Raw genomic sequence first — 27,101 nt, forward strand, 5'->3', positions numbered from 1 at the left:
GACATTGTGCTGAGACCCCATCAAGCCTACGCCGCGGCCTACATAGACGATGTGGTAATCCACTCAGAGACCTGGGAGGACCATCTGGAGCGGCTCCGGAGGGTGCTTCTTGAGCTGCGGCGGGCAGGGCTCACCGCCAACCCCAAGAAATGCCACCTCGCCCTACCTGAAGCACAGTACCTCGGTTTCCAGGTGGGCCGGGGCCTAATCCGTCCGCAACAGGGAAAAGTGACAGCCATTCTCTCGGCCCCGAGGCCCTCCACCAAGAAACAGGTACGTGCCTTCTTGGGGTTGGCTGGGTATTATCGATGTTTTATACCCAACTTCTCCTCCCTAGCGACGGCCCTGACAGACCTCACTAAGAAGGGACAGCCGGAGAAGGTAAAGTGGGGACCCCCGGAAGAGGAGGCATTCAGAAGGATAAAGGCGGCGCTCACGTCTGAGCCACTGTTGCGCGCTCCCGACTTTAACTGTCCCTTCTTATTGCAGACGGACGCATCCGACACCGGGTTGGGAGCCGTCCTGTCCCAGGTGCAAGACGGTGAGGAGCACACGGTGGTCTACATCAGCCGAAAGCTGTCCACCACCGAGCAACGATACGCGGCAGTGGAGAAGGAGGCGCTGGCCGTCAAGTGGGCAGTCCTGGAGCTGAAATATTACCTACTGGGACGGAAATTCACCCTCTTCACCGATCATGCCCCGTTGCAGTGGATGGCCCGGGCTAAGGACACCAATGCCCGGGTAACGCGGTGGTTCCTAGCGCTCCAGGACTTCCACTTTGACGTGCGACATCGAGCTGGAACCGCCAACGCCAATGCGGATGGACTCTCCCGCCTGTGGACAGCTTTCGCAGGTCTGTCAGGTACTCTTCCTCCACCAGCCCCCGCCTCCCCCCTCGCCCGAGGAACCAGAGCGACGCTTAGGGGGGGGGCAGTGTGAGCCGTGTCCTGGGCACCTATCAGCGTCGCCCTGGCAACGAGGGAGATTCACCTGCACGCAATCACAGCGGGCTGATCGGTCCCAGCTGAAGCGGATGAGGAGAGGACTATAAACGCTGAGGTGACACAGGCAAGAGAGGATCTTCAGATGACTGAAACTAACGTTGTGTCTCTTGTCCCTCTAGACAGCTGCGGATCGACCAGCCCGCCACCCGAGCACCGGACACCAAGTTCCCTTGCACTCAGCCGGCCGGCAAACAGGATCACGTGGCACCGAGGACGAGCACCGGACACTCCAGGATTCAGCACTACACCATTCAATAAATACACCCTCCGGGGCTTCACTTTTCACTAAACCCTGTCGTGTGATTCTTCAGCCCGTGACAGTAGTTTATGTCAGATGTTTCACGGCATTTAAGAGCCTGGCATATTAGATGATGTAACGGATATGCAGATCATCAATTCATGTGTTTAATTCAGATTTTCCAAATGAAACTCTTTTTGCACCAAGTGCCTGGCCTGGCGCCAGCCTGGCTGGACTTAAATTATTTACGATGCCCATGCGAGCTTCAAAGAAGAAATGAAAACCCCCAACCACATTCCAACATACACAAAAGGAAAACTTTCGTAAAGTTCCTTACTTTTAGAGCCACGTTTCTGCAACCCCCATCTTTGCAGGTTGTAAAACTTTACGACCACCCTGGACACTGGAGAGGAGAGAAGCCAAATCTTCTCCCCCAATGCATTCTATGGAATGAATTCGTTACCTGTTAGTTTTTATGTTTTATAAATGTATTACGTATTCCTTTTTGGTACATTTAGATGTTTCCCAACATCTGCAGTGTTATCATGTGTTAAGCAAATCTTTAAATATGTGTAATTCTACATTTGAATGTAACTTCATGTTTTGATCATATATATATTATGCTTAGTATCTTTGTGATCGTCATGCTCTGACAGACCCATTTATCTAGAGCAAAGTAATGAAAAATGTATGTAATCTGAATTACAAACTTGCTAGAATAATCCCTGGAATTTGGACAAGCCCTAGATCTCCAGAGGGGTTGTCTCCACAGAGACAAAGGAACTTTTCCCTCCGCTTCAGATCACGGACTTTCATTGGCTGTTTACGCGAAAAAGGGGCGTGAACCATTTCAAGCCATAAGAACGACCGAACAAGATCCGCCCTCTCTCTTCTTCCTCTTCTTCTCGTTCTTGGTTCTCGGACATGCTGCTCTCCTGTACGACCCTCCGCGCGGCCTCGCGCCGCGCTCATAGCGCAAGCCCCCCCCCCCCCCCTCAGCACAGGGGCTGAGAGAAAAAGCCATTTTAATGGCTCCTTTAGAAGCTTTCGTTTTCGTTCTTTTCTTTTCTTTTCTTTACTTTACTAAGTTTATTCAACTATTCGCCTCTCCACGCAAGGAAGACGAATTCTGGAACATTGTTTGTTGAACCTTTCAAATACCGCGCGAGGACAGAACAAAGGACCACGTGCTCCACGCTCACGCCAAGATCAAGCGCAGCGTGCACGCGCGTCACATAGCCTCCGGCACACGCCCGCGGTTTCAAAAGCAGAGCGCCCCGATGTCCAGCTCACGCCAGGCACATTGGACACTTTGCAAGTATCAGTTTCTCTATGGAGATTTAAATGCTGCTTTAAATTGTTGCTATGATCTGATTTGTTGTTGGCTTCCAAAAGTTACTGACTATGATTTTCATACCTGAGCTCCTTATGTGATCTCATTCTATTTTCTCTCTCTCTCTCTCTCTCTCTCTCTCTCTCTCTCTCTCTCTTTTATTTGGATTCCGTTATGTATTGTATAAAGCTTACTGTTTGTATTGTCGTACGCATATTTACTCTGTGTGATTCGTAGTTTGATGTATTACTAGTTTAATTATTAAAAACCCATATACTGACGATTGGCTTGGACTCCACCCCACTCACATTACGAGTCACTGAGATGTCTGATCTTTAGCTACAAGCTTTAAATTTAGAAACTAAATTTATCATAAGGATAGGATAATGTTTCATGGCCAGAGAATATTTTTCCTTGAATTATAAGGCGTGATAACTTTATTGAAAATTGATAGGTCAACAGTGGTCTGCTGGACAAACCGCTGTTTGATTGGCAGTAATTTACAGTAAGAGCTATCACAACAATTGATATGAAGAATGGAATATTGACATATTAATGAGTAAATTACAATGCCCTGTAATTATTTATTGATATAGGCAAATTGAGCTATTTTTCATAATCAATCAAATTTAATGTAACTGTCATCTGAGATCTAAATTAATCATATTCCTGATTAATTATTCAAATTCCCTATATATCATTTGAGTTAATTATTCTGTAAAACTCATTGTTGCTACAATGATATATGTATTAATAGGGCATATTTTACTCCTAGTGTATTGTGTATGAAGGTTAGATCCGATAAATTCTGGCATCTGTGTATTAAATCTGCAGTAGGCTCTTATTTGCACGTTCTGAAATTTTTGTTGTTTTCTCTTTGGACTTTTGTAAGTCCTGCTATTTCATAGATTTTGCTCCTGGATATACCTCAAGACCCTCTACTTTTTTTTTTCAGCTCATCTCAGAAAGTCAAAAAGACAGTGGAAATGCGTTTCTGAGAAAAATTATCTTAACTAACTACTTTTTCTACTGTTAGATGACTCTGCTCTCAAGTTGAACTCTCATCAAAATAGGATTTTATTAAACACTATTTTAGAACCATCCACCCCTGCAGCCTGCATGCTACTTTAGATGTATTGTTTTCCTGGAAGGTACAACTACAAAGATCAACGGCGCAAGTGACAAGACTATTCAGAGCTGGACGATAATTGCAGAGATATTATTAGATAAGCTATTATTGATTTTTCGCTCTTTATATATGTGAACAATTTTCATGGTATCTATTTGTATATATAGTTAAGAGTTGTTTTGAAGTTCTTGATATAGGAAATTAAATTCAAATAAAAATGTTGATAAAAAAAACAAATTTACATATAACTTGTGGAATCATGTTGAACCGATTTACATTAAATGATGAAAAAAAATTAAAAAAAAATTATTTCATAACAATAAAAACCAATACAATAAAACATACAAACCCAAAATTAATTCAAAACATCAAAATAAGCAATATTAAAAATAAGCAATTTACTGTGTACTGTACCATTAAATATTTCTTTAAATGCTTGGCATTCGCTTTTGAAGTGAAGCAAAAATATCCCTTTAAAGCATTCCTGGTGTTAAAATTATGACTAGAATTACTATACAAAAGTTTAGAGTACAATACACATGGATCTCTAGATACTGAAATGTGTCTTATAAAACATATCAGAGACCCTGTCCTTCACCAGTAGCCAACCTAAAATTTTGTGCATTCTCATAATATTAACCTTTCTCTTACAATTCAGAATTAGTCTTGCAGCTCTATTCTGGACTACCGTAACTGTAATTTTTCTACATTTTTACTTGATGCACTTGACCATACCACTGGGCAGCAGTATACTGAAAAATTGCGTATAACTGTTCATTAGTAGTTACTTCATAGTTATTTTTCTTGAACCATAACTAGTAGATAATTAAGATATAAGATAGTTATCTAACTGTTGCTTAACACAATCATAAAATTGTATTACATACTGATTAATTAACATATCTTCCTCAGTAGTTAACAGTAGTGAGTTAAGTGTTAATGAAAAATTACCTGTTAGTTCTTCAATAATTCCTTATTAGTTATAGTGTGTAAGAAACCGTATTCTAAAGTGTTACCAAGTACTAACTTATGTCTCTCTATGTTAATCCTGTGTAAAATCACACAAAATAACACTTAATTTCTACATTTATTTTCCTTTTTGGCTGATGCAAAGCATGTTTGGAACTAGAAAACACAATCATTTTTAAGTTCACCTTATTACAACAGCATTTTGAGTTTACAGAACTTCAGTCCAGTGAACTTACATAATTATTTGAGTGAAATTAACTTACATTTTTTAATACATTTTCACTGTTCAGTTTTACAGTGCATGTCATGATGCCTTTAAAGTAATAAATAAATAAAAAATAAATATGAGAATGACTGATTGATCTGTTTTGTTGCAGGATTTCCTAGAGTAAAAGTATCTCCAGATGTCATAAGAGAGTCCAGCTCAGTGAAGATCAGCTGTGAGACAGAACCACGTGTTTCAGTGATTGAATGTCACTTCTTCATAAACAGAGAAGAGAAGAAAATGAAAAGCAGTTCATCATGTGAGCTGGATCTCACTGGTGCTGAAGTGTTCAGATGGGCATCTGTAAAATCACCTGAATCACTCAACATTATCTGCTACACAACATTACATGCGCTAGGCTCAATCATATCATCTCCTGAATCTGATCCTGTCACAGTGACGGTTCGAGGTGAGATATTTCACTGCTTTTCTTCTGTATTAGAAACTTTTATTCCAGTGTTTTTACTGATCACGTATCATTTAACGTTATACAGATTCACTTCTAAAACTCATTATTAGTTAGTGATGATGATGTTACACATGTAGGGCACTTCTATATCTATTGGATAATAATTGTAAAGACCCTTTCAAAAGACTGTAAAAGTACATATTACTACCTTAAGGTTAAACAATATGCATTTAATATACTTTAGGAGTGAAGAAGGAACATAGGTGTCCTTTTAAGAGACTTTCCCAGTGACACGCCGTTGTACCCTTAAAGCCACATCACTAAATTCATCAAATCAATTGTTAATAATAATGTTTGTATTGTTGTGTACCCTCCAAAACCACACATTACTAAAGGACCGATAATATTTGTATTATTATTATTTGAGGATCTGTATCTCCAACAAGCTAGCTTTGCTTTAAAGTTTGATAATAATGTAAAATGACTCTGTATAATGCTGATAAATTGTCTCCACAGTTTCAACATCAACAACCACTGAACAAACAACTACAACAGCCATGGAAACCTGTGAGTGATTGAGTTTATAAATAAGCTATTTTTAATCCATTTTTTTCTATACTGTATATCGCCATGCATTTCACAATGTCTTTTCATCAGCATTAACTGTGATGTCCACTTCTGAAGCCACAACATACAGTAAAACTGGTAAATTGCTAATCTGTTATAGCTTTTCTGGTTAGTCTACATTAAATTTGAGAAATCATTTATTTTTAAAAACTGATTGCCCTTGCAATGTTATTTTTATATTAGCAGATCTCCAAACCAAGATAAACCTGCCAACCATTACAGGAAAGGAAAACAGAAAAGTTCATTCACTCTCTCTCAATGGTAAAAGTCACTGTATATAATTAATATGTTGGATTCAAAAAGTTCAAATATAGAATTATTATCAAAGTTTATAGTGGTAGATCCTGAACAATTCTAAAGCTTGTTAATTCACTCACAACACAAAATTGCAATTCTGCAATTTGTAAAAACTTAAACCTTAAACTTTTTCATCCTTTTTTGTGATCATTTCATGCGGCAAAAAAATCTACTAACTATTTATCTAATTCAGTGGCATGTTATTTCCCTTATTGCAATATAGACATGGATTAAATCATGCTATTTGATGACATTGAAACCATCATGCTGTGGTGTTAAATATAGCCAGATGTGCTCAGGAGTACTTCTGAAAACTGCTGTCACTTAACACAGTCTGCCACTGCATTAATTCTATGCAGTGAAGCTGCCAGGTTCTCCGAGCCAGAGCTCATCTCAGATAGTCAAAAAGACAGTAGAAATGTGTTTCTGAGAAAAAAATATCTTAAGTTCTTAGTCCCGATGACCAAAGGGACCAAGCAGACTTTCATCAGCGACATAATCAAAAGCAAACATCTGTCATGGTATGGGGCTGCACTGGAGCAAAAGTCATGGGTGACTGCCATGTGTGCGAAGATACCATTGACATTTATTTAAATTGTAAATATACTGCCATCAAGACGATGTCTTTCATGGGAAGTCCATGATTATTAGATCAAGACAATGCTAGATCCCCTTCTGCATGTGCTACAACAGCATGGTTTTGTATGACCACTCATGAAGAGGAGAATCAGAAAACGACAGTCACACACTGCTGACCATGTCATGATTCTGCCCTCGTGTCCTTGATTTTTCCTAGTCTTGAGGCAGGATCATGACAGACCCATATTTTGTGTACAAGCACATGGCCTTGTCTTTGGGCCATGTGCTTGTGTTGTCTCGTTCCCTTGCCCCGCCCCCCTTGTTAACCTAGTCGTGTCGTGATTGCTATCTGTGCCACCTGTCGTGTCTTAATTGTTCCCCTATTTAGATCTCCTAGTGTGCTCTGTCTTGGGTCGGTTCATTGTGATTGTTCCTCACCTGTGATTATACCCTGGTAACCCCTTTGAGATATTGTGTCCTGTATAACCGTGAGTGTTTATTTGTAGTTAGTGTTCTCTAGTTTTGAGTCTTTGTTTATCTTGCCTAATCAGTCCTGTTTAGTTATTTTTGTATCTGCCCTAGTCCTTGTTTTCCCCCTCGTGGGTTTTTGTTTTCCCTTTTTGTATTAATAAATCCTGTGTGTAACCCGATTCCTGTCTGCACCTGAGTTCCTCCCTTACCAATCCCTGACAGAAAAATAACTAAACAGGACTGATTAGGCAAGATAAACAAAGACTCAAAACTAGAGAACACTAACTACAAATAAACACTCACGGTTATACAGGACACAATATCTCAAAGGGGTTACCAGGGTATAATCACAGGTGAGGAACAATCACAAATCACAATGAACCGACCCAAGACAGAGCACACTAGGAGATCTAAATAGGGGAACAATTAAGACACGACAGGTGGCACAGATGGCAATCACGACACGACTTAACAAGGGGGGCGGGGCAAGGGAACGAGACAACACAAGCACATGGCCCAAAGACAAGGCCATGTGCTTGTACACAAAACATGGGTCTGTCATGATCCTGCCTCAAGACTAGGGAAAAACCAAGGACACGAGGGCAGAATCATGACAGACCATCTGAAGTCTTGTATCAAACTAGTATGGACAATTTTTTGTTTTTCGGGGGGGGTGAAATGATATAATCCAGCTTTCCAAAGAAAACTGCTGAAAACCTGGGTCAGTCCTGATTCTTCAGTTCCATGGTGAGATTTAGAATCAAATATTCATCCCGTTTGCTTACAAGATCTCCCCTTTTCAGAGGTTTCTAAATATTTTAAGAAAAATTATTATTATAATATACCAATTATTGAATACTCCCTTGATGTATGGAAAAAGGTTGAGCAAATGGGATGCCCCTTTTTACACCAAGACAACAATTTCTTTGTTTTTAGAGCTTGGTCTGATTGTGGCATTCCCTGAAGGATATTTTTTTATGTTAAGGGCCTCAAATCATTTCAAGACTTAAAATCGCTGGAGAGAGGTAAGTATTGAGCTCATTAGTCTTTAGAGTAAGCATGCAGGTAAGACCTTTTTGTAAACAAGACCGAACGCTGGCTGGGTGCATGTGTGAAGTATATATGTGAACTGGTGATTGCAGGTGGATGAGGAGCAGGTGGGAGTGATTATTACTCAGTGAGGGAGTGCACTGTGATTGGTTGGTGATGGAACCTGGCGTGTCTGTTACACTAAAGCAGTACTCCATATTTTCTTATATACTTATATTCCAGCTATTTATTCTTGGGAATGGGAAGGTTTAGCTAAACCTGATTGGGATGTAGTTTATGTCAGATGTTTCAATGCATCTAAGAGCCTGGCATATTAGATGATATATGTATTAATAGGGCATATTTTACTCCTAGTGTATTGTGTATGAAGGTTAGATCCGATAAATTCTGGCATCTGTGTATTAAATCTGCAGTAGGCTCTTATTTGCACGTTCTGAAATTTTTGTTGTTTTCTCTTTGGACTTTTGTAAGTCCTGCTATTTCATAGATTTTGCTCCTGGATATACCTCAAGACCCTCTACTCAGTGTTGAGTACTCGAGACTCGGACTCGGTCTTGGACTCGGTCTCGAGACCGTATTTTAATGGTCTCGGTCTTGTCATGGACTCGTGTGCATTTTGACTCGGTATTGACTCGGACTCGAACATATTAGGAATCGGACTCATGCCCGAGTCCACTCGAGTCCCAATCAAAATATTTCATGATTATTACTGTATGTTAATGTTTATTTAAATTGATGTATGATTGACACATCCAATGACTGGTGATTTTCTTTTGACGTGAGACGTTAGGCCAGCAACACACTGGATGCGTGGCGCAAGCGCCTCAGCTGCGTGGCGTGTCTGTTTTTAATTCGGCTCCCATGTTAACAGGTTAGATCTTGCAGACTGCCTGCGTGAGACGCGCGGAAAACCCGTGCATGCTAGAAATAGAACCGACGCCTATTTTTCACGCGACACGCGTGCATGTTGGAAGCGTTTCCAGGCAAAATATACTAGGAAAATATGTTTATGTCATTTTGTACACAAATACATATTAATTCATGACATTTTGATATTTGAAAGTCTATAGGTTGACATAAATTCAGATATAAATGTAATTTTCAAAATAAATTAATAATGATCGATTTTCAAATATTGCACCTGTCAAACATACTCTATTTTGCCGTCAATACTGTTGATGGTGTCTTATCAGTAGGTGTGTAAAAAAAAAAAAATTGATATTGTTGTCATGAAGACAAGAGCCTGGTTTTTTGGCGGCCTCCCTCTATGTCACCTACAGCCGCAGCGTGCAGGCACGCTTCTGGTGTGTAAAGACACAGAAAACGCGAAGCAGCCACCACGTTTCTGGCACGCAGCAGAGACGCCACGCAGCCAGTGTGTCACCGGCCTTAAATTACCCTCCTGCCATCCGCCTGTAGTGATCCCGCTTTCCAGAAAGCCACATTGCTACATTATTTCTCTCAACTGTGTTATTTTTACAAAGTAGGACAAAATGGTCACAGAAAAAAAACAAATAATAATTAAATTATATTATGAATACAGACACAGACTGTCTCAACACTAAACATCTCCCCCTCAAAAACAATGTCTGACAGAATGCATTGAACTTATATGGCATTTGATCCAGCTTTCTTCCCCTGGCACATACACACTTTTGGATTAAATTTTCCTGGACAGTCACTCGGCTCTTGTGTGTATGCCCTCCGTAACTAAAAAAAAATAGTGTGTATTTTACCCTGCATTAAAACGCACCATCCAGGGAAATTAGCATTAGATTATCCGTTGCTGTTACAGAAAGTGATAAAATGGTAACTGTTGTCAGTCCCCGCTTCCTCTGCGCCAGTAGAGAGTGTTTTTAGTCGGGGTGGATTGATCATGAGACCACATCGTGCTTGGTTGGGTAGCTGGATGGTCTCCTCACTTATTTTTTTGAAAAGTAATTATGCCCATCTCTAATCTTCACAACATCTAAAGTGCACATAATCCAATACATTGTAAGGATATTAGCAGTCATTAGTTAAGCTTCAATGTTAAAAGTTATGTAAAAGCTGTTACAGTTGAACATTTACAGGTATAGTGGTACAGTAATGTTACTTGTACTAGAAGTGTTATGTAGAATTACAATATAGAGTCGTACAGTAATATTATGTGTACTAGAAAGGTTATATGGATGTATATAGTGGTACAACGATGTTATGTGAAAATGAGCACTTAATATTGACAAGTAACACTTCATAATACTAATAAAATAACCTTTACACCACATACTATGTGGCCCTTTTAACCTTTATTGTTTCCACCAAACATTTTACATACTCTTGAAGATTTCTTTAGGTCTTGTCTCAGACCCAATCTCTCTGGTCTCGGTCTTGACTTGGACTCAACCCTTTCTGAACTCGGTCTTGACTCGGACTCGACCCTCTCTGGACTCGATCTGGACTCGGACTCGAATGAGCTGGTCTCGACTACAACACTGCCTCTACTTTTTTTTTTTCAGTGATGCTGCCAGGTTCTCAGAGCCAGAGCTCATTTCAGAAAGTCAAAAAGACAGTGCAAATGTGTTTCTGAGAAAAATTATCTTAAGTAACTACTTTTTCTACTGTTAGATGACTCTGCTCTCAAGTTGAACTCTCATCAAAATAGGATTTTATTAAACACTATTTTAGAACCATCCACCCCTGCAGCCTGCATGCTACTTTAGATGTATTGTTTTCCTCGAAGGTACAACTACAAAGATCAACGGCGCAAGGGACAAGACTATTCAGAGCTGGACGATAATTGCAGAGATATTATTAGATACGCTATTATTGATTTTTCGCTCTTTATATATGTGAACAATTTTCATGGTATCTATTTGTATATATAGTTAAGAGTTGTTTTGAAGTTCTTGATATAGGAAATTAAATTCAAATAAAAATGTTGATTAAAAAAAACAAATTTACATATAACTTGTGGAATCATGTGGAACCGATTTACATTAAATGATGAAAAAAAATACAAAAAATATTATTTCAATCATTAAATCATTTTACTTTTGACAGGCTCATGGTTTCCAGTAGTGCTGGTTTTCACTGGTATTGGTTTATTTCTGCCTGGACTCATAGGATTCATCTGTCTGTGCCGCTTTACCAGTAAGCATACAATGTCCAGGTTTAACATACAGTATACTGAACTCCATGATATAGTAACATATGATAATAAAGTCTGTATCTCTGCAGGTTCTGCTGATGTTCTCACAGAGGTGAACTACGTCTCCTGCCAGATGGAAACAACATCTCTTTTAACTTCCTCTGTGTGCTCCTCAAAAATGTTAAATGTAAATGAAAGCAACTGTGAGTCATCTGTGGAGTTCAGTAATGCTGAATCAGTAATATTAAGAAATTTTACATCTAATTAATGCAGTTTTTAAAATACCTTTTAAATCAAATATGGGAATATAGACTGTACATGTAAACAAAGTTTCAGAAAGTTGAAAAATTTTACAAAATTAGCATAGTGACTTCTTTATGTTGTACTATTTTCTCTGTCAGTTGTCTGATCAATGAGCAACTAAACTGCTTAAATTTTGTAAGCATGTTTTATGCATTATTGAGCAAACATGTAAACAATAAAGTCACTAAAGTGAATAATGACACAGTCTTAATTTGATACTATGATCTAGTCTTTTTCAACTGTATATATTGCATATCTGTCATCTGTAAGAGTGTAGCTGTACATATGGTCTCACGATCTGTGTTCACCTTCATGAGGTGACCACACAATGCAGTTTGTGGTCTGATGTACCATTTCCTAATTCACTCTTTGTGAGACTCTCATTCAGTCTCTTTTCTCACACTCGCTGTTATGGAGTTGTTCATCTTCATAGTTTTTCAGCTCCTGATGGAGGTTCAGTCTTACAGTAAGTGATGTCTATTGTTTAATTTTGATTAAATACTGTATGTCCACATTTGTCTAACATATTTCAGCATTTGTGTTCAGTATGTTTTAGTAATACTGCACACACTTGAACCTACAACTTCTCTGCTTATTATAGGTGTATTAGTTTACATTAGCCATGTCATGAAAATTCATTCCCTGACTGCAATAACCTGATTAAACATTTGAGGTCCCAGAAATAAGAAGCTTTTATCATATATATATATATATATATATATATATATATATATATATATATATATATATATATATATATAATTTTTTTTTTTATTATTATTATTATAGACACTGGATTTTTACAATTATTTTATTGTTCCTCGAGGCTCACTTTTAATGTTAATAATGTTTTGTGGGTGCTGTTTTTATACCATCAAATAACTAAAACCAAACTTCTTATAAAAATCACTTGAACATACACAAATGTTAAAAGAACCTAAATGACAGAAACTTTTATTTTTTAAGAAAATTTTACTTTTAATTTACTTTACTTTTAATTTGTACATGTAAGTACATTTTCATACACTGTAATGTTCAGTCTTACTATTTAATATATATATTTTTTCTGTTCTCATGTCAGATTTGTATATATGTACCAGGAGCACCATGTGTATTTGCGCACATCTGACAAATAAAACTAATTCTGATTCAGAATTGTATTTTTTTTTTTTTTTTACCTCAAACTAAAATTCATTTACATGCATCATGATCCCCATCTATGATTCTTGAGTCTCTGTTCATGGACATTGCTCCTGTTCTTGCTCAGTGTTCCTTTGTTATTTACCTGTGTTTTTTTTGTTTTTTTTTTCATTTCATCAATAAACTATGTGCATTTGGATCCACCTCACTTTGTCTGTGTATCAGCATGACAGAATGAAGCAAACAAGGGTAAATAACAAAGGAACACTGAGCAGGAGCAAGACCAGAAATCTAAGACAGGAACATCAACAACGAAACATGAGGGGAACAAGGTCACAAACAAGACAGAGCTACAAACTAAGAGTCCATGAACAGAGACATAAGAAACACAGACAGGGATCATGACAACATGGTGAGGGCAGGGTTTATAATCTATACTAGTTCAGACAGGACCACTTTGACAAGTTACTTGAGTTTATTGAACACAATTTAACTTTGGCGGTATGGTTCCTCATGGGGGTCCTTGCTCCCAGAATAACTGAACATACAAGAGCTTAAAAAGTAACTCCCCCGGAACCATCAGCTTGGAAACACATGACAATTAAGACACTTAATAATGTCTTTAAAAGCAAACAGTGGTAATCGTGTAGACGTAGCAGTGGGATGTCTATCCTGTAGCTTGGTTATGAGGATGAGTGTCTCTTAGCAGTGAAGTCAGTGCCAACTGGGACTTGAAAGCCTTAGTGATCTGAAACAAAGAGACGACAACCAGAAGGTGCACGGTAATATGTTTATGCTTATAAAGGGAGGGAGGGAGGTTTGCGAGCCATTTGAGCATACTTCCCGAGCAGTGGTGCCACATATATATGTCCCGTGTCTAATTGGAGAATGGTAGTGCTAGGAGCTACTAGACAGCTGACCGCATCAGCTGGTCACAGTCTATGCCTCCGTGGCCTGACTGAACTAACGCTGCCCTAGATTAGTTCTCAAACTGATGTCTGCCTCAAACACTGCGCTTTTTTGCATGTCTTTTGACACAATAAAATGTAGGACATGTAAGTAATGAAACATGATGTTTTACAAAGACTTTACAGAGGCAAATTTGATTTCTCATGTCATCACGCCTTTAAAATAATAAATAAATATGAGAATAACTGAGAATATATATGAGAATGACTGATTGATCTGTTTTGTTGCAGGATTTCCTAGAGTAAAAGTATCTCCAGATGTCATAAGAGAGTCCAGCTCAGTGAAGATCAGCTGTGAGACAGATCCACGTGTTTCAGTGACTGAATGTCACTTCTTCATAAACAGAGAAGAGAAGAAAATGAAAAGCAGTTCATCATGTGAGCTGGATCTCACTGGTGCTGAAGTGTTCAGATGGGCAGCTGTAAAATCACCTGAATCACTCAACATTATCTGCTACTACACAACATTACATGCGCTAGGCTCAATCATATCATCTCCTGAATCTGATCCTGTCATAGTGACGGTTCGAGGTGAGATATTTCACTGCTTTTCTTCTGTATTAGAAACTTTCATTCCAGTGTTTTTGATGATCATGGATTATTTTACATTACACATTACTACTTTAAGGTGATAATAATCATATAATATACTTTAGGAGTGGAGAAGTACAAATGTGTCCTTTTAAGAGACTGTCCCAGTGACACGCTGTTGTTCCCTTAAAGCCACATCACTAAATTCATCAAATCAATTGTTGATAATAATGTTTGTGTTGTTGTTTTCCCTCTAAAACAAAACCACACATTACTAACAAGCAAGGTTTGCTTTAAATTTTGATAATAATGTAAAATGACTCTCTATAATGCTGATAAATTGTCTCTCTTCAGATTCAACATCAACCACCACTGAACAAACAACTACAACAGCCATAAAAACCTGTGAGTGATTGAGTTTATAAATCAGCTATTCAAAATGAGAATCATTCTCTCCAGCTCATGATTTGTCGAGCATTTACTATATATATGGTACATCATCACACATTTCACAATGTCTTATAATATCCACCTCTGAAACTACAACACACAATAAAACTAGTAAGTTGCTTATAATAGTTTTTTTTCTGGTTATTTTAGATCATTTTTTTCATTAAAACTGATTGCACTTTTTGGGGAACAATGTTATTTTTATATTAGCAGATCTCCAAACCAAGATAAACCTGCCAACCAGTACAGGAAAGGAAAAAAGAAAAGTCCATCCACTCTTTCTTGATGGTAAAAGTCACTGTCTAGAATTAATATGCTGGATTCAAAAGTTTAAATATAGCTGGGAAAGTTAATTGGTTAACTTCTGTGAGTAAGTAGCAGTTCCTGAATAAAAGCAGTAAACACAGATAATTCAACAACAGTCTCATGATTATGCTGCTTAACAGTAGAATGTCAGAAAATAGTGAAAGCACTACATGATTTTTGCCCAGATTTACAGTCTGGATACATTGATGCTAGTTGGCTAAAGCCAGAGCAAATTTGTTTTGACAGATTTCATGGGAAATCACTTAATTTTTTGTTTCAGTCTGCGGATATCAGACATGCTTGATATTTTTTATCTGATTTTAGAGCACATAAGCTGTGTCCCAATTCAGAGGCTGTGTCCTTCGAAGAAAACAGAATTTAAAGTCATGTCTTCAAAGGATGTGAAGTTCGGGCTGAGCATTTATAAATGGAACTGTCTAGTCTACAAAGTAAATACAGTTCTGGTAAAACGTATTTGAGCAGATTGCTTTTATAGTGTAAACTCTCATGTAGTCGAATACTAGCCACCACCAAAGACCACCTTCTCTCTTCAAACTGATCTGAGTCTTAAACTTTAGAGGACGTCTTATTGAATCATGAAAGCAGATGGGATTTTAACTTTGCAAACTGAATTTATACAGTACGTCTCGTCTGAAGATGAAAAAATGTCAAAAGCACAATGTTCTCTTATCAGTCCTGATTCAAACACAAACTAACACTGAATAAATTATTTGATCATTACACACAAGAAAAATAAAACAAAATCACTTCAATTATCAGGTGGACTGATGTATCTACAGTGTCAATATTAAACATGTTTGTTTTGTTTTGACAGATATATTGCTGATAGTGCTCGTCTCTATTGGTGTTACTGTAATTTTGTCTGGACTCATGGGACTCATCTGCCTGTGCCGGTTTGCATGTAAATATTTTAATGTCAGTTTATTTATAACGCACAACAGAAATGTGATCAAAGTGATACACAGCAGTATAATGCAGTTCAATGATTTCTAGGTAAAAAAAGAAGAAAACCAGATGCGCCCATTCAAGAAACTGGAATAGTGAGTATCCATATATTTAAAATCTTAAAATTCATGAATTAACAAATATATTCATATCAAATATATTAAAATATATTATATCATAGCAAGTAATAATGGCTGAAAGGAGCTTGACCTTTGTTACTGGTTGTTATTTAGAGTTGTTCTGGACCTCCAGAGACACATTCTCTGATCACTTCTGTACCAGAAACATCTCAGCCCATATCTGCAGGTAAGAGAACATAATTCTCAGGAAATTATCTCAGATCAATTAAAAACATAGTAGCTCACCAGTAACAGATACTTATAGTTAGGAACATTGTTCAGAGACCACAGCTTCTCACAGCCATTTCTTCAGCAGATCAGTATTATTAACCACATCTTTAACAAATTTAACATTTGTCCTCTTGTTTTGTATAGTTTTTATTGACTCTGTTTGATCCTCTTCATCATGCTGTTCTTTCAAAGGCCTCGAACACCCAGAGTCACATCAGGACAGCACAGCAGATCCCACAAAACACATTAAATATGTAAATGTTCTTTACCAGCCCTCGGGTAAGGAAATATTTCTTTGTCATATCATGATGAGGATTTGAATCTCTCTCTTTCTTTCACTTAAGAGTTTTTTTTATATATACTACTATAAAAACTACTGTGGTTGCGCAAATCGAAACTTCTTCACTAGCACAAAAGCTACAAGCCCACATTTAGGTTCTAAAAAACCAAACATTTGCTCTGGAGGAAGTGGTGCAAATATTAAATTAATCACAACAATGTTGCACAGAATGAGTCTGAGAAGAGATGATTCTGCTGTGCAATGTGTCAAAGTTTAAAATATATGTGATAAAGTAAATGACAGAGACCTTGTTCATCCAGGTCAACACATATTTATTAAATTGATATGACTGGTTAAAAGGCCTCTGCATTGCATTACAGATGTTTTGATCAACAAACAACAGAAACAGGGAAATCCAGAAGAAAATGAAGTATGTATGTGTGAACCATGGGCGTAGATTTGGGGGGGGGGGGGGGGGGGGACGCTAGATACTAGTCCCTATCAATATTTTGAGATGACAAATTTGTCCCCACCAATATTTAGCAAGCTCCTTTGAACTGCTATTTGTATCTTTGCACTGCTATTTGGATCAATTCTAACGGCCACGACGACAGTACAAGAAACGCTGTAATTTGACTGGCACCGGGGTATCTGACAGGCTACACGCGCGGACCGGGACTACTTTTGTGCTTGCACTAGCAGCGAGCGGATGTTGACGACTGCCGACGGTAAGTTACCAGGTCTCTGTGCCACATACAAAGGCCAGTAAAAAAAAATAAAAAAATTCAGTTTTGTTCTAATGTGGAAAATAGTATTAACTGGTGATAGTCTGTGTTACCCAGGATGATAGAATGCTACGTTAGCAAGTAACTGAATGTCAATAAGCCTGTACCTTAACTTGGAATCTTACAGTCAACATAAACGTGAGTGTACTGGAGGGTAAATAGTGTTTATAATAGAAAAAGGTTATTATATTTATTTATTTAGATTTGTTTCCTTGTGGCAGAGTATTTTTTGTTAGTGTAAATACTAATGTACATAATAATTTATGTTAATAAAACGTTTGGTTGTTCAGCATTACACCGGCTCAGGTTTTTATTTTTATTTTTTGAGAGTGCATTTTTGAGATTATACAGTTATACTAGCTCTTTAGGGACAGTATACAGGATGGTATATCAGGGTCAGGATACAATATAATGAGATGAAGTAGATTCACTTCTGTATTGTGATATTCTGGGGGGGGGGGGGGTGTGGGGGGGGGGGGGGTTCATGTTTCCCGGGGTGTCCCCACCAAAGCTGAGACCAAACCTACGCCCATGGTGTGAACACTTTCACACACCAAACACACATAAACACATATCTGTTCCTCTTAAATAACACATTTACTTACTTTCTTTTATTCTGTCTTTCTTCCCTCATAAGAGTGTTTATCACCTGTACAGCACGATCCCTGAAAACCAGTTCACTCAAATGCAGACGGTCAATCCTACAGTTTGGTGAAGATGTCTTGTTTCATTATGTACATGCAATGAAGTATCTTTACTTGCAGACAAACAGATCTTCTGTGGGAAGCCCCACTGGTCTAATACTGCCTTGTAAGAAAAACTTAATATAGAGTAAAGGCTGAACGAAAAAATTAATGATCCTTTAGTTTATTTTTTTGTTTGTTTTTTGCATAAACACAATTTCAATATGTTTATTCATGTTTGCTGAGTGTTTTATAGAAATGTCATGTTTTGGGGGGGGGGGGTATTTTCAAAATACAAAAATACAGTAGTTTATTTTGATACATGGTGTGGCTGGTGTATTTTTTAGTTTATTTTTTACACACTCTATATTATGGTATTTGGTATTTGGTATTGTATATTAAAATACATTCTGATGTATCTTTGCCCAACCCTGTGTACAGAAACAAAACATATTCACATTATAGAAAATGAAGAAATTTTACATTAGTAAAATGTATTACATGTAGCTAAAAGTGCCTTCAGATTACCCAAAATATCAGATAAATATGCAAGTTATCAAACACATTGTCATAATGTCCAACTCATTGAATCTGTATTATTTTCTTTGTCAAACCACTTAATGAACAGTGACTGATCAATACTGCACAAGTATATGATTAGAGCTGCTAATGAAAATGAAGATTAAAAGTAGATTTGTGCCTTACTGTCATTCTGTTGTTACTCTTTCCATATTCTATCTTTATATGGCAGAGATAGCATGTGTAATATGCTAATATGCCATTTCAAATTCAACCTGTGAGTACAAAAGATGTTACATCTGCCCTATGACACAGTGCACATGGCTATATGTACACTTTCTTCTACATTAACTAACTGCACCATTTATTAAAAGATTTCCCATGGTCTAATGAACTAATTCTCTCATTGTGTGAGTTTTGTGTTTTCTCTTTTCTCACACTCGCTGTAATGAAGTTGTTCATCTTTATTGATTTTCAGCTGGAGGTTCAGTCCCACAATAGTGATAAATGCTGTTTAATATTTCTTGAAATACTGTATGTCCACGTTGTAGTGAAAAAAAATATCACTGTAAAATATACATCGCTGCAGATACCGAGCCAGTGTTTACAAAGTGAACATGCAAATAAGATCAAATGTCCTTTAAAAAAAAAAAAGTAAAACAGCAATGTAGGAAGATTTTAAAGAGAAAATTAGATTTAAGTTTTTAGACGATCTAACTGTAATGAACTAAAAAAAAAAAAAAACCCAGCTAGACAAGATGAGAATTTGATGTTAAAAAGTATATAAATTGCAAAAATGTTTTAGAAAATAACAATCGTTTTGCCAGATATGACCTGTATTCCTTGGCTGGGATCATTTAGAGCCCTATGAAGATGCATTTAAACTGCATTTTGGAAGTTCAAACATGGGGGCACCATAGAAGTCCATTATATGAAGAAAAATCCTAAAATGTTTTGCTCAAAAAACAAAATTTCACATTGTGTAAATTTTCTGTAAATTTTTGTTCTGCAAGTGAATTACTCCTTTAAGTGAACATCTAGCTACAGGTTCAAATGCTCCTAAGAAGCATATAATCTTCAAATGCCCCAAACAAACGTGAACCATTCACTTGTTTCTGACGTTGAGGTGCTTCTTCTGAAATGAAGATATTTTTGATGAAATTTAAGAGATTTCTGACACTGCATAGACAGCAACACAACTACCACGTTCAAGGCCCAAGAAAGGTAGTGAGGACATCTTTAAAATATTGCAGAGGAAGATGCGCACTGTACATAAAAGTCTTCCTAAACATGTTTGAAGATTTCGACAGAGAAGATGACTTGCAGATGTTTTGTCCATCCTTACTTATTTAAACAAGAATATACAGATGATAAAATAAGAGAACTGGATGTTTTACGATGAAACACCGGTCCCTGCGTCAGTGCACCATACACATGGGCTGTGCTATTCTCTTGAACACCCCAATAGATGTGCATCTTTAACAGCGTTTGGAATCAGGAATCAATATTAAATATTAAATATTATTAATATTAATTATCAATATTAAAAGAGCCATTTTAGCAAAGACTATAGAATACCCAAGACGTGTCACTCGTATAGTTTTGAATAGGGAAAAATGAAATGCTTAATATGGCAACTCTATCGGAATAAGCCCCGCCTTCTGAATAAAAGAGCTAATCGCTAATCTGTAAAGTCAGCGAATCACTGCAACTGCCGTAGAAGCGTCCTGGTTGCTAAAAAAACACTGTCTGGTCTAGCCTGACAAATAAGCTTTTTTAATGTGATTTTTTTACATTTTCAAGTTTATTTGTATAGCGCTTTTCAAAATACAAATAATTACAAAGCAACTCTACAGAAAATTACGTTTCTACAATATTTAGTAGATTTGCCCAAAAAGAAACAAATTTAATTGGTAATTTCAAATATGAAATTGAATTGTAAGCTTGGTGAAGAATTTGATGTTTCTCCATTTAAAGAGATAGGGGGTGCCTATACAAAAACATCAAGTTACACGCCAAGAGATATTAGAGATCTTAAACCAAAGATTATAAATAGCATACTCAGTGAATTGAATGTTCAAAAAATGATGATGAAAATATGTTTTTTATTTTATTTTACATAACTTGGCTTTCCTTTGATGTAAAGGGATTAGGCAATTAGGTAATTTTCCAAGTACTTTTTTTAAGCAGGCAAAACTTAAAAAGTTTGGGAAGAATCCACATCACATCTTTTGATGACAATGTATGCTATTCTCAGAAACAGCTCTGTGAAATATTCCTATTTTGTCACGTCATGCATCTTTAGACTCCAAATTAAAAGCTGAATCAGTCTGAAAGGCAGGCAAATAATACTGACAAAAGACATTTCTGCTCAGCATTGTCTGCGCTTCACACAGTACAGATTAAAACTAAAGTTGAGGTTTCTGAACCTTGAAGAACAGCTACATGGACTGTGTTTAGCTGTGACGGCTCATGGCAGCCATTGATATCCAGCACTGGTCCACATGTAAGAAGATAACACTCAGCTCATTCTAACACAGTCTTTGATAGTAATATATATCATCTATCTGCAGTAATCCAGACATCACAAAGATGATTTTGTCTCTGTGAACTCATGTTTGGCAGAAGCAAGGCTCTCTGATTTGAGTGTATATTAAGCCTAATGGACCAAGGCAGGGGTCAGAGGTACACAGGAAGGACAACACTGGGAATAAAATGGCTACCAGTGGAAAATTCAAAGCATTTGCTGAGCCGCATTCCATAGCGTTCTCCTGTTAAAAAGATATACATGTATAAACAGGGTTAGCAAGAGCATAGAGCAAAACTGGTTCACATAAACATTTTGAGTGTACTTTCTTTCAGCTGTGATAGGATGAGCATTTTACAGACAGAATGAACAGGGTACTTTAAAATAGTGAAAAATATGAATAATTGGCATAAGACTTAATACAAGACTGGAACTAACAAATCTATAACTAATATAGTAACTTATGTTTCAAATGTAATAAATGAAGGTAGTATAAATTTATTCTAGTATAAATTATTTGAAATCATATATTACCAAGACACTTCAAATGCATTTTCATGCTAGTATGGCAACTCACAAGTACATTGATTCAATTCGATTCAATTCAAGTTTATTTGTATAGCGCTTTTTACAAGACGAATCGTTACAAAGCAACTTTACAGAAAATAATGTTTCTACAATATTTAGTAGTAGCTTATGGTGGTGACTGTCAGTTTATGCACGTTTGACAGGATTTTTAGAAAAAATTAATACAAGACGTAGTCAGCTAGACGATGAACATTATTAATATTATTAATTAATAGTTATTATATGATGCAGTCACACATGAATAAAAATGCACATTTGATCAGATGCAACTACACTCACATATTAAGAGATACATTATTCAAATGCTTGGCGAAAGAGATGCGTTTTTAATCTAGATTTAAACAGAGAGAGTGTGTCTGAACCCCGAACATTATCAGGAAGGCTATTCCAGAGTTTGGGAGCCAATTGTGAAAAAGCTTTACCTCCTTTAGTGGACTTTGCTATCCTAGGAACTACCAAAAGTCCAGCGTTTTGTGACCTTAGGGTGTGTGATGGGTTGTAGCGTGGTAGAAGGCTAGTTAGGTACGCAGGAGCTAAACCATTTAGGGCCTTATAGGTAAGTAATGATTATTTGTAACTGATACGGAACTTAATAGGTAGCCAGTGCAGAGACTGTAAAATTGGGGTAATATGATCATATTTTCTTTACCTGGTAAGGACTCTAGCTGCTGCATTTTGGACTACCACCTAGAAGTGCATTACAATAGTCCAGTCTAGAGGTCATAAATGCATGAACTAGCTTTTCTGCATCAGAAACAGATAACATGTTTCGTAGCTTGGCAATGTTTCTAAGATGGAAGAATGCAGTTTTTGTAACATTGGAAATATGATTTTCAAAAGACAAATTGCTGTCTAATATGACACCCAGATTTCTGACTGTAGAGGAAGTAACAGTACATCCGTCTAGTTGCAAATTGTAATCTACAAGATTCTGTGTAGTCTTTTTTGTTCCAATAATTAATATCTCCGTCTTATCCGAATGGAGAAAATTATTTGTCATCCAATCTTTTACATTTTTAACACACTCTGTTAGCTTAGATAATTGGGAAGTTTCATCTGGTCTCATTGAGATATATAGCTGAGTATCATCAGCATAACAGTGGAAGCTAATTCCGTATTTTCTAATAATATTACCAAGGGGCAACATGTATCCATTGTTATCATTTTAAAGTAATTTTTGTTTTAAAACGCAAATTATCATCAATTTCTACTTCTTTCTGCTGTGTCTTATAAACAAGCATGCAGTGGCATCGGACTGGGGGTAAAACCAGTACTGATTACCAGGGCCACAAAGGAAGGGAGGGCCCTTGAAAAGTCTAGAATATATATTTTTAGGGGGAGGGGGGGGGCGTGGGGCATTAGGACTGCCTATGCATAGGGCCCGGGATCTTGTGCAGCGCCCCTGCAAGCATGCACGCATATAGACACAAACATGTTCTCACCGTATACAGCCACCACAGTCAATGTTCCCTGTGGTCTCTTTGATGGTGCGCTCAGAGACGAAAGCTGGGTATTCAGTGTCACACGGCACCATTTTTATCTCACATGACAAGTTCTGTCAAGAGCCATTTCACAGTGGTGAGCAGAGCGAGTCAGTGAAAGAGAATCCGGAGGCACTGAAGTCAAACACTACAGCACTGATGACAGCGTACTCACATCCAGCAGAGAGCGTGCACTGTCACTGCTACCTGCGTACTCTTTACAGAGGGCCTGATAGTCATACAAATTAATCCTAGCAGAAACAAAAGCAGAAACAGATTCACTAATAAACACAACCCGGGTTGATGTCTTATTTAACCCCAGGGAAATGCCACTTTGAACCCTGGGTCAAGAATTGTTTCATACCTTTTAAAATTTTATTTAGCACGGCTTTCAAGACAGGAAATGTTCAGTGCAATTCAGTGCAAAACTTCAGTATTCCAAAACCATATTTAATATTAATATTTTTATTAAAACATATCCAGTCAGTTTTGGTAACATCATAAATATGCAAAATAGAGCATATACATTGGATTTACAGATGTGTATTTACATTTATGCATTTAGCAGACGCTTTTATCTATCAAGATAGAGCCCCAAATTTTTCACTGCTGGTTTCACACAGAATAACAAATGGCCAAGATTTAAGCCAGGGGAGCTAGCAAATTCTGATTATTCAAAAACTATAATCTTTGTTTTTTGCTTTCATTAAGGTTAAGATCAGCTAGACATGCCAGCAGAGCATCCAAACCCTTGTTATTAAATTCCATGTGCAGATAGATTTGGGTATCATCTGCGTAAAAATGGAAGAAGACACCATGTTTCCTAAAAACTGACGCCAGGGGAAGCACATACAAAGAGAACAAAATTGTAGCGAGAATAGAGCCTTGAATGACACAACACATTAAGAGGAGCTACATCTGAAGTAAATTAACCAAACAGAGAACTTTCTCTTGATAAATAGGGCTTAAACCATTTGAGAGCATTACCCTGAATGTCCACCCAGTGCTCCAAATGAGAAATCAAAACAAAGTGGTCAATTGTATCAAATGCTGCCTTCAGATCTAACAGCACTAATACAGCAGATCTGGCACCATCATGAGTCAGTCAAATATATTGCCATTTTCATCATTTAGCGGGTTAACAGTGTTAACAGTGTACCCACAGCCCCACTAGATGGCAGCACTTTCATATACAGTCAAACCAAAACTTTATCAGATACCTTTAAAATTTCATCTTAGTTTATCATAGTTTAGAATATGGTAATACAATATGACAATAACTCAATGTAAAACTGTGTTTAAACAAATTCATCTTGATGATATAAGATAACTTTGATTGAAAGGTATGTAATGAATTAGGGTTGTAAAGCTGTCAGTTGTTAAATATGTTCAAAATTAGATAATACCAATGTAGGTCAACCAATTGGGAAGCAATGCTTAATTCTGTTCAGTCTGTGGTGTAAAAAGGTAGCATTAGCAATTAAAGAAAAACACCTCAGCAAAACAATGGTCAGGTCAAAGTGAATAAATTTTGGTAGCAAGTTTTTTATCAGTTTATTGGTATTCCACTGTATGAAGAATTTTTGGTATAATATGTGACCATAGACCACAAAACCAGTCATTAGTAAGTAACACAGGTATATTTGTAGCAATAGTCAACAATTGAGTGGATGGGTCAAAATTATAGATTTTTCTGTTATGCCAAAGATCATTAGGATATCAAGTCATTTTTTTGTAAATTTCCTACTGTAAATATATAAAAACGTATTTTTTTATAAGTGATATGCATTGCTAAGAACTTCATTTGGACAACTTTAAATGCGACTGATTTTTTTTTTTTGTTTGTTTTTCTCAAACCGAATCTACACCGGACAGTTGATATGTCGCGCCGCGCCACGCCTGAAGTCATTTGAAAATTATGTCAATATGTCATAAATAGAATGCGGAAGCACTTTACTGATGGGGATTTGTCTTGTTGCGTGTAGACAGCGTCACTGATTGTAATGAGTTCTATAGTTATTTTGTCACACTGCTTACTTCCGATGTAGATGCAGTGTCAGATGGCAGATTTTCTGACAGTTGTATCTCGGCCAAATATTGTCCTGACAAAACACGCATCAATGGAAAACTTATATTCAGCTTTCAGATGATGTATAAAATTTATTTAAAAATAAATTAATAAATACATTCACCCTTATTACTGGTTTTGTGGTACAGGGTCACATATGTCACAGTTCACTTTTAGTTTGTTATCCTCACTTGCATAAATGAACTATAGTGTCCAGCACCTATTAGTAAAAATATATGTCTGGTATTTGAATTTTTTTTTTTTATTCCAATTTAAGCCTTAATTAAAATAACTCCTTTAGTATGTGCCAGATAATGCACAAGAACCAGGCACCTTAAATCTAGTGCGGTGACCCTCCCGGGCTGCTCATGTCATGCCCAGTCCTGCCTGCTCAACAGCTGCCCCTGCCTAAAGTTCGCCAGACGTTTGACAGCATGGGACGTCTGAACTAACTGCGAGAGGATGGTGGCTACAGCTGGCCTGTATTCGAGTGCAATGCCTAATGTGCCTGCAGTGAGTCCTGCCAGAACCGTGTGGTTCAAAATGGGGTGGAGGTTCATCAGGGTGTTTTCAGCACCAAGGACAGGGGTTTGGGGATGGAGGCTCTGGAGCACCTTCCTTGTGCCCGATTGGTATAAGAGTATGCCGGGAATGTAATCAGGTCTTACGAGGCCCATCAACACCAGCTCTCCCAGACTTCCATAGATATAAACTACATCATTGCTGTGCAGGAGCACAGCTGAGGGGACAGGGTCACCCAGACTTTTGTGGACCCCATGACCATAAGCAATGTGGGGAGGTTCATCAACCACTCCTGCCAGCCCAACCTGCTCATGCTGCCTGACCGAGTGCACTCACTGCATGTACGAAGAACTGACCATTGACTATGAAGGTGGACAAAATGGGAACACAAACACACTGAAAAGGGATAAAGCACTAACCGGGACACAAACAGGGCCTGATGCTGATCAGATACAACTGAGAAAAGCCTGTCAATGTGGGGCTTCAAACTGCACAGAATTTTTTTTTTTTCATTAGATATGTAAATTTTACACTGAATAAAGTAATTAATGTGTCCTAATGAGTTGTGATTACAAATGTTTTAGATTAATGTTATGATTAGTAATATGCATTGCTAAGAGTTCAGTTGGACAACTTCAAGGTATTTTGTTTTTTTGCACCCTCAGACTCCAGATTTTTAAATAGTTGTATCTCGGCCAAATATTGTTCATTCCTAATAAACCATACATCATGGAAAGCTTATATATTCATATAACCTATATTCGTAAAGGCTGTAAAAACTGCTGTTCATTGTAAGTGTTTTTAATGTTATCTAAAAAAAAAAATAAAAAATAAAAAAACACAAATTGAAATAATGCTGAAATGTAATAAAATACGAGATGAAAAAAATAATAAAATGTTTTAATGAAACAATTGCAACTTATCGAAATAGATCAAATTAAGTTCTAAAATGACTAAAACTGATATCAAAAATAAATTAAATAACAATTAAAAAATATGAATAACAATCAAAACAAAACTACCACTTAAAAAAAAAAAAAGAAACTAAAAAAAAATGAATAAGCCTAACGAACTAATTATATAACTAATAAACTAATTATGTAAAGTATTAATAAATAATAGTTTGATACTAA

At 37.1% G+C, this 27,101-nt stretch overlaps 1 protein-coding gene and 1 pseudogene across 1 annotated transcript; both read left to right on the forward strand.

Annotated features, from left to right (window-relative positions):
• Positions 1 to 2,404: 2,404 nt before the first annotated feature.
• On the forward strand, positions 2,405 to 12,331 carry LOC113110913 (uncharacterized). The gene is made up of 7 exons (XM_026275195.1): positions 2,405 to 2,560; positions 5,051 to 5,347; positions 5,864 to 5,914; positions 6,005 to 6,052; positions 6,158 to 6,235; positions 11,414 to 11,503; positions 11,591 to 12,331. The coding sequence occupies exons 2-7, from the start codon at positions 5,179 to 5,181 to the stop codon at positions 11,767 to 11,769; spliced, it is 615 nt and encodes a 204-aa protein (XP_026130980.1). The 5' UTR covers positions 2,405 to 2,560; positions 5,051 to 5,178; the 3' UTR covers positions 11,770 to 12,331.
• Positions 12,332 to 23,442: 11,111 nt separating this feature from the next.
• Positions 23,443 to 26,504, forward strand: LOC113110577 (histone-lysine N-methyltransferase SETMAR-like; annotated as a pseudogene).
• The last annotated feature ends 597 nt before the right edge of the window (positions 26,505 to 27,101 follow it).

This window comes from Carassius auratus, chromosome 11 (genome assembly GCF_003368295.1).
Source record: "Carassius auratus strain Wakin chromosome 11, ASM336829v1, whole genome shotgun sequence".
Lineage (NCBI taxonomy): Eukaryota > Metazoa > Chordata > Actinopteri > Cypriniformes > Cyprinidae > Carassius > Carassius auratus.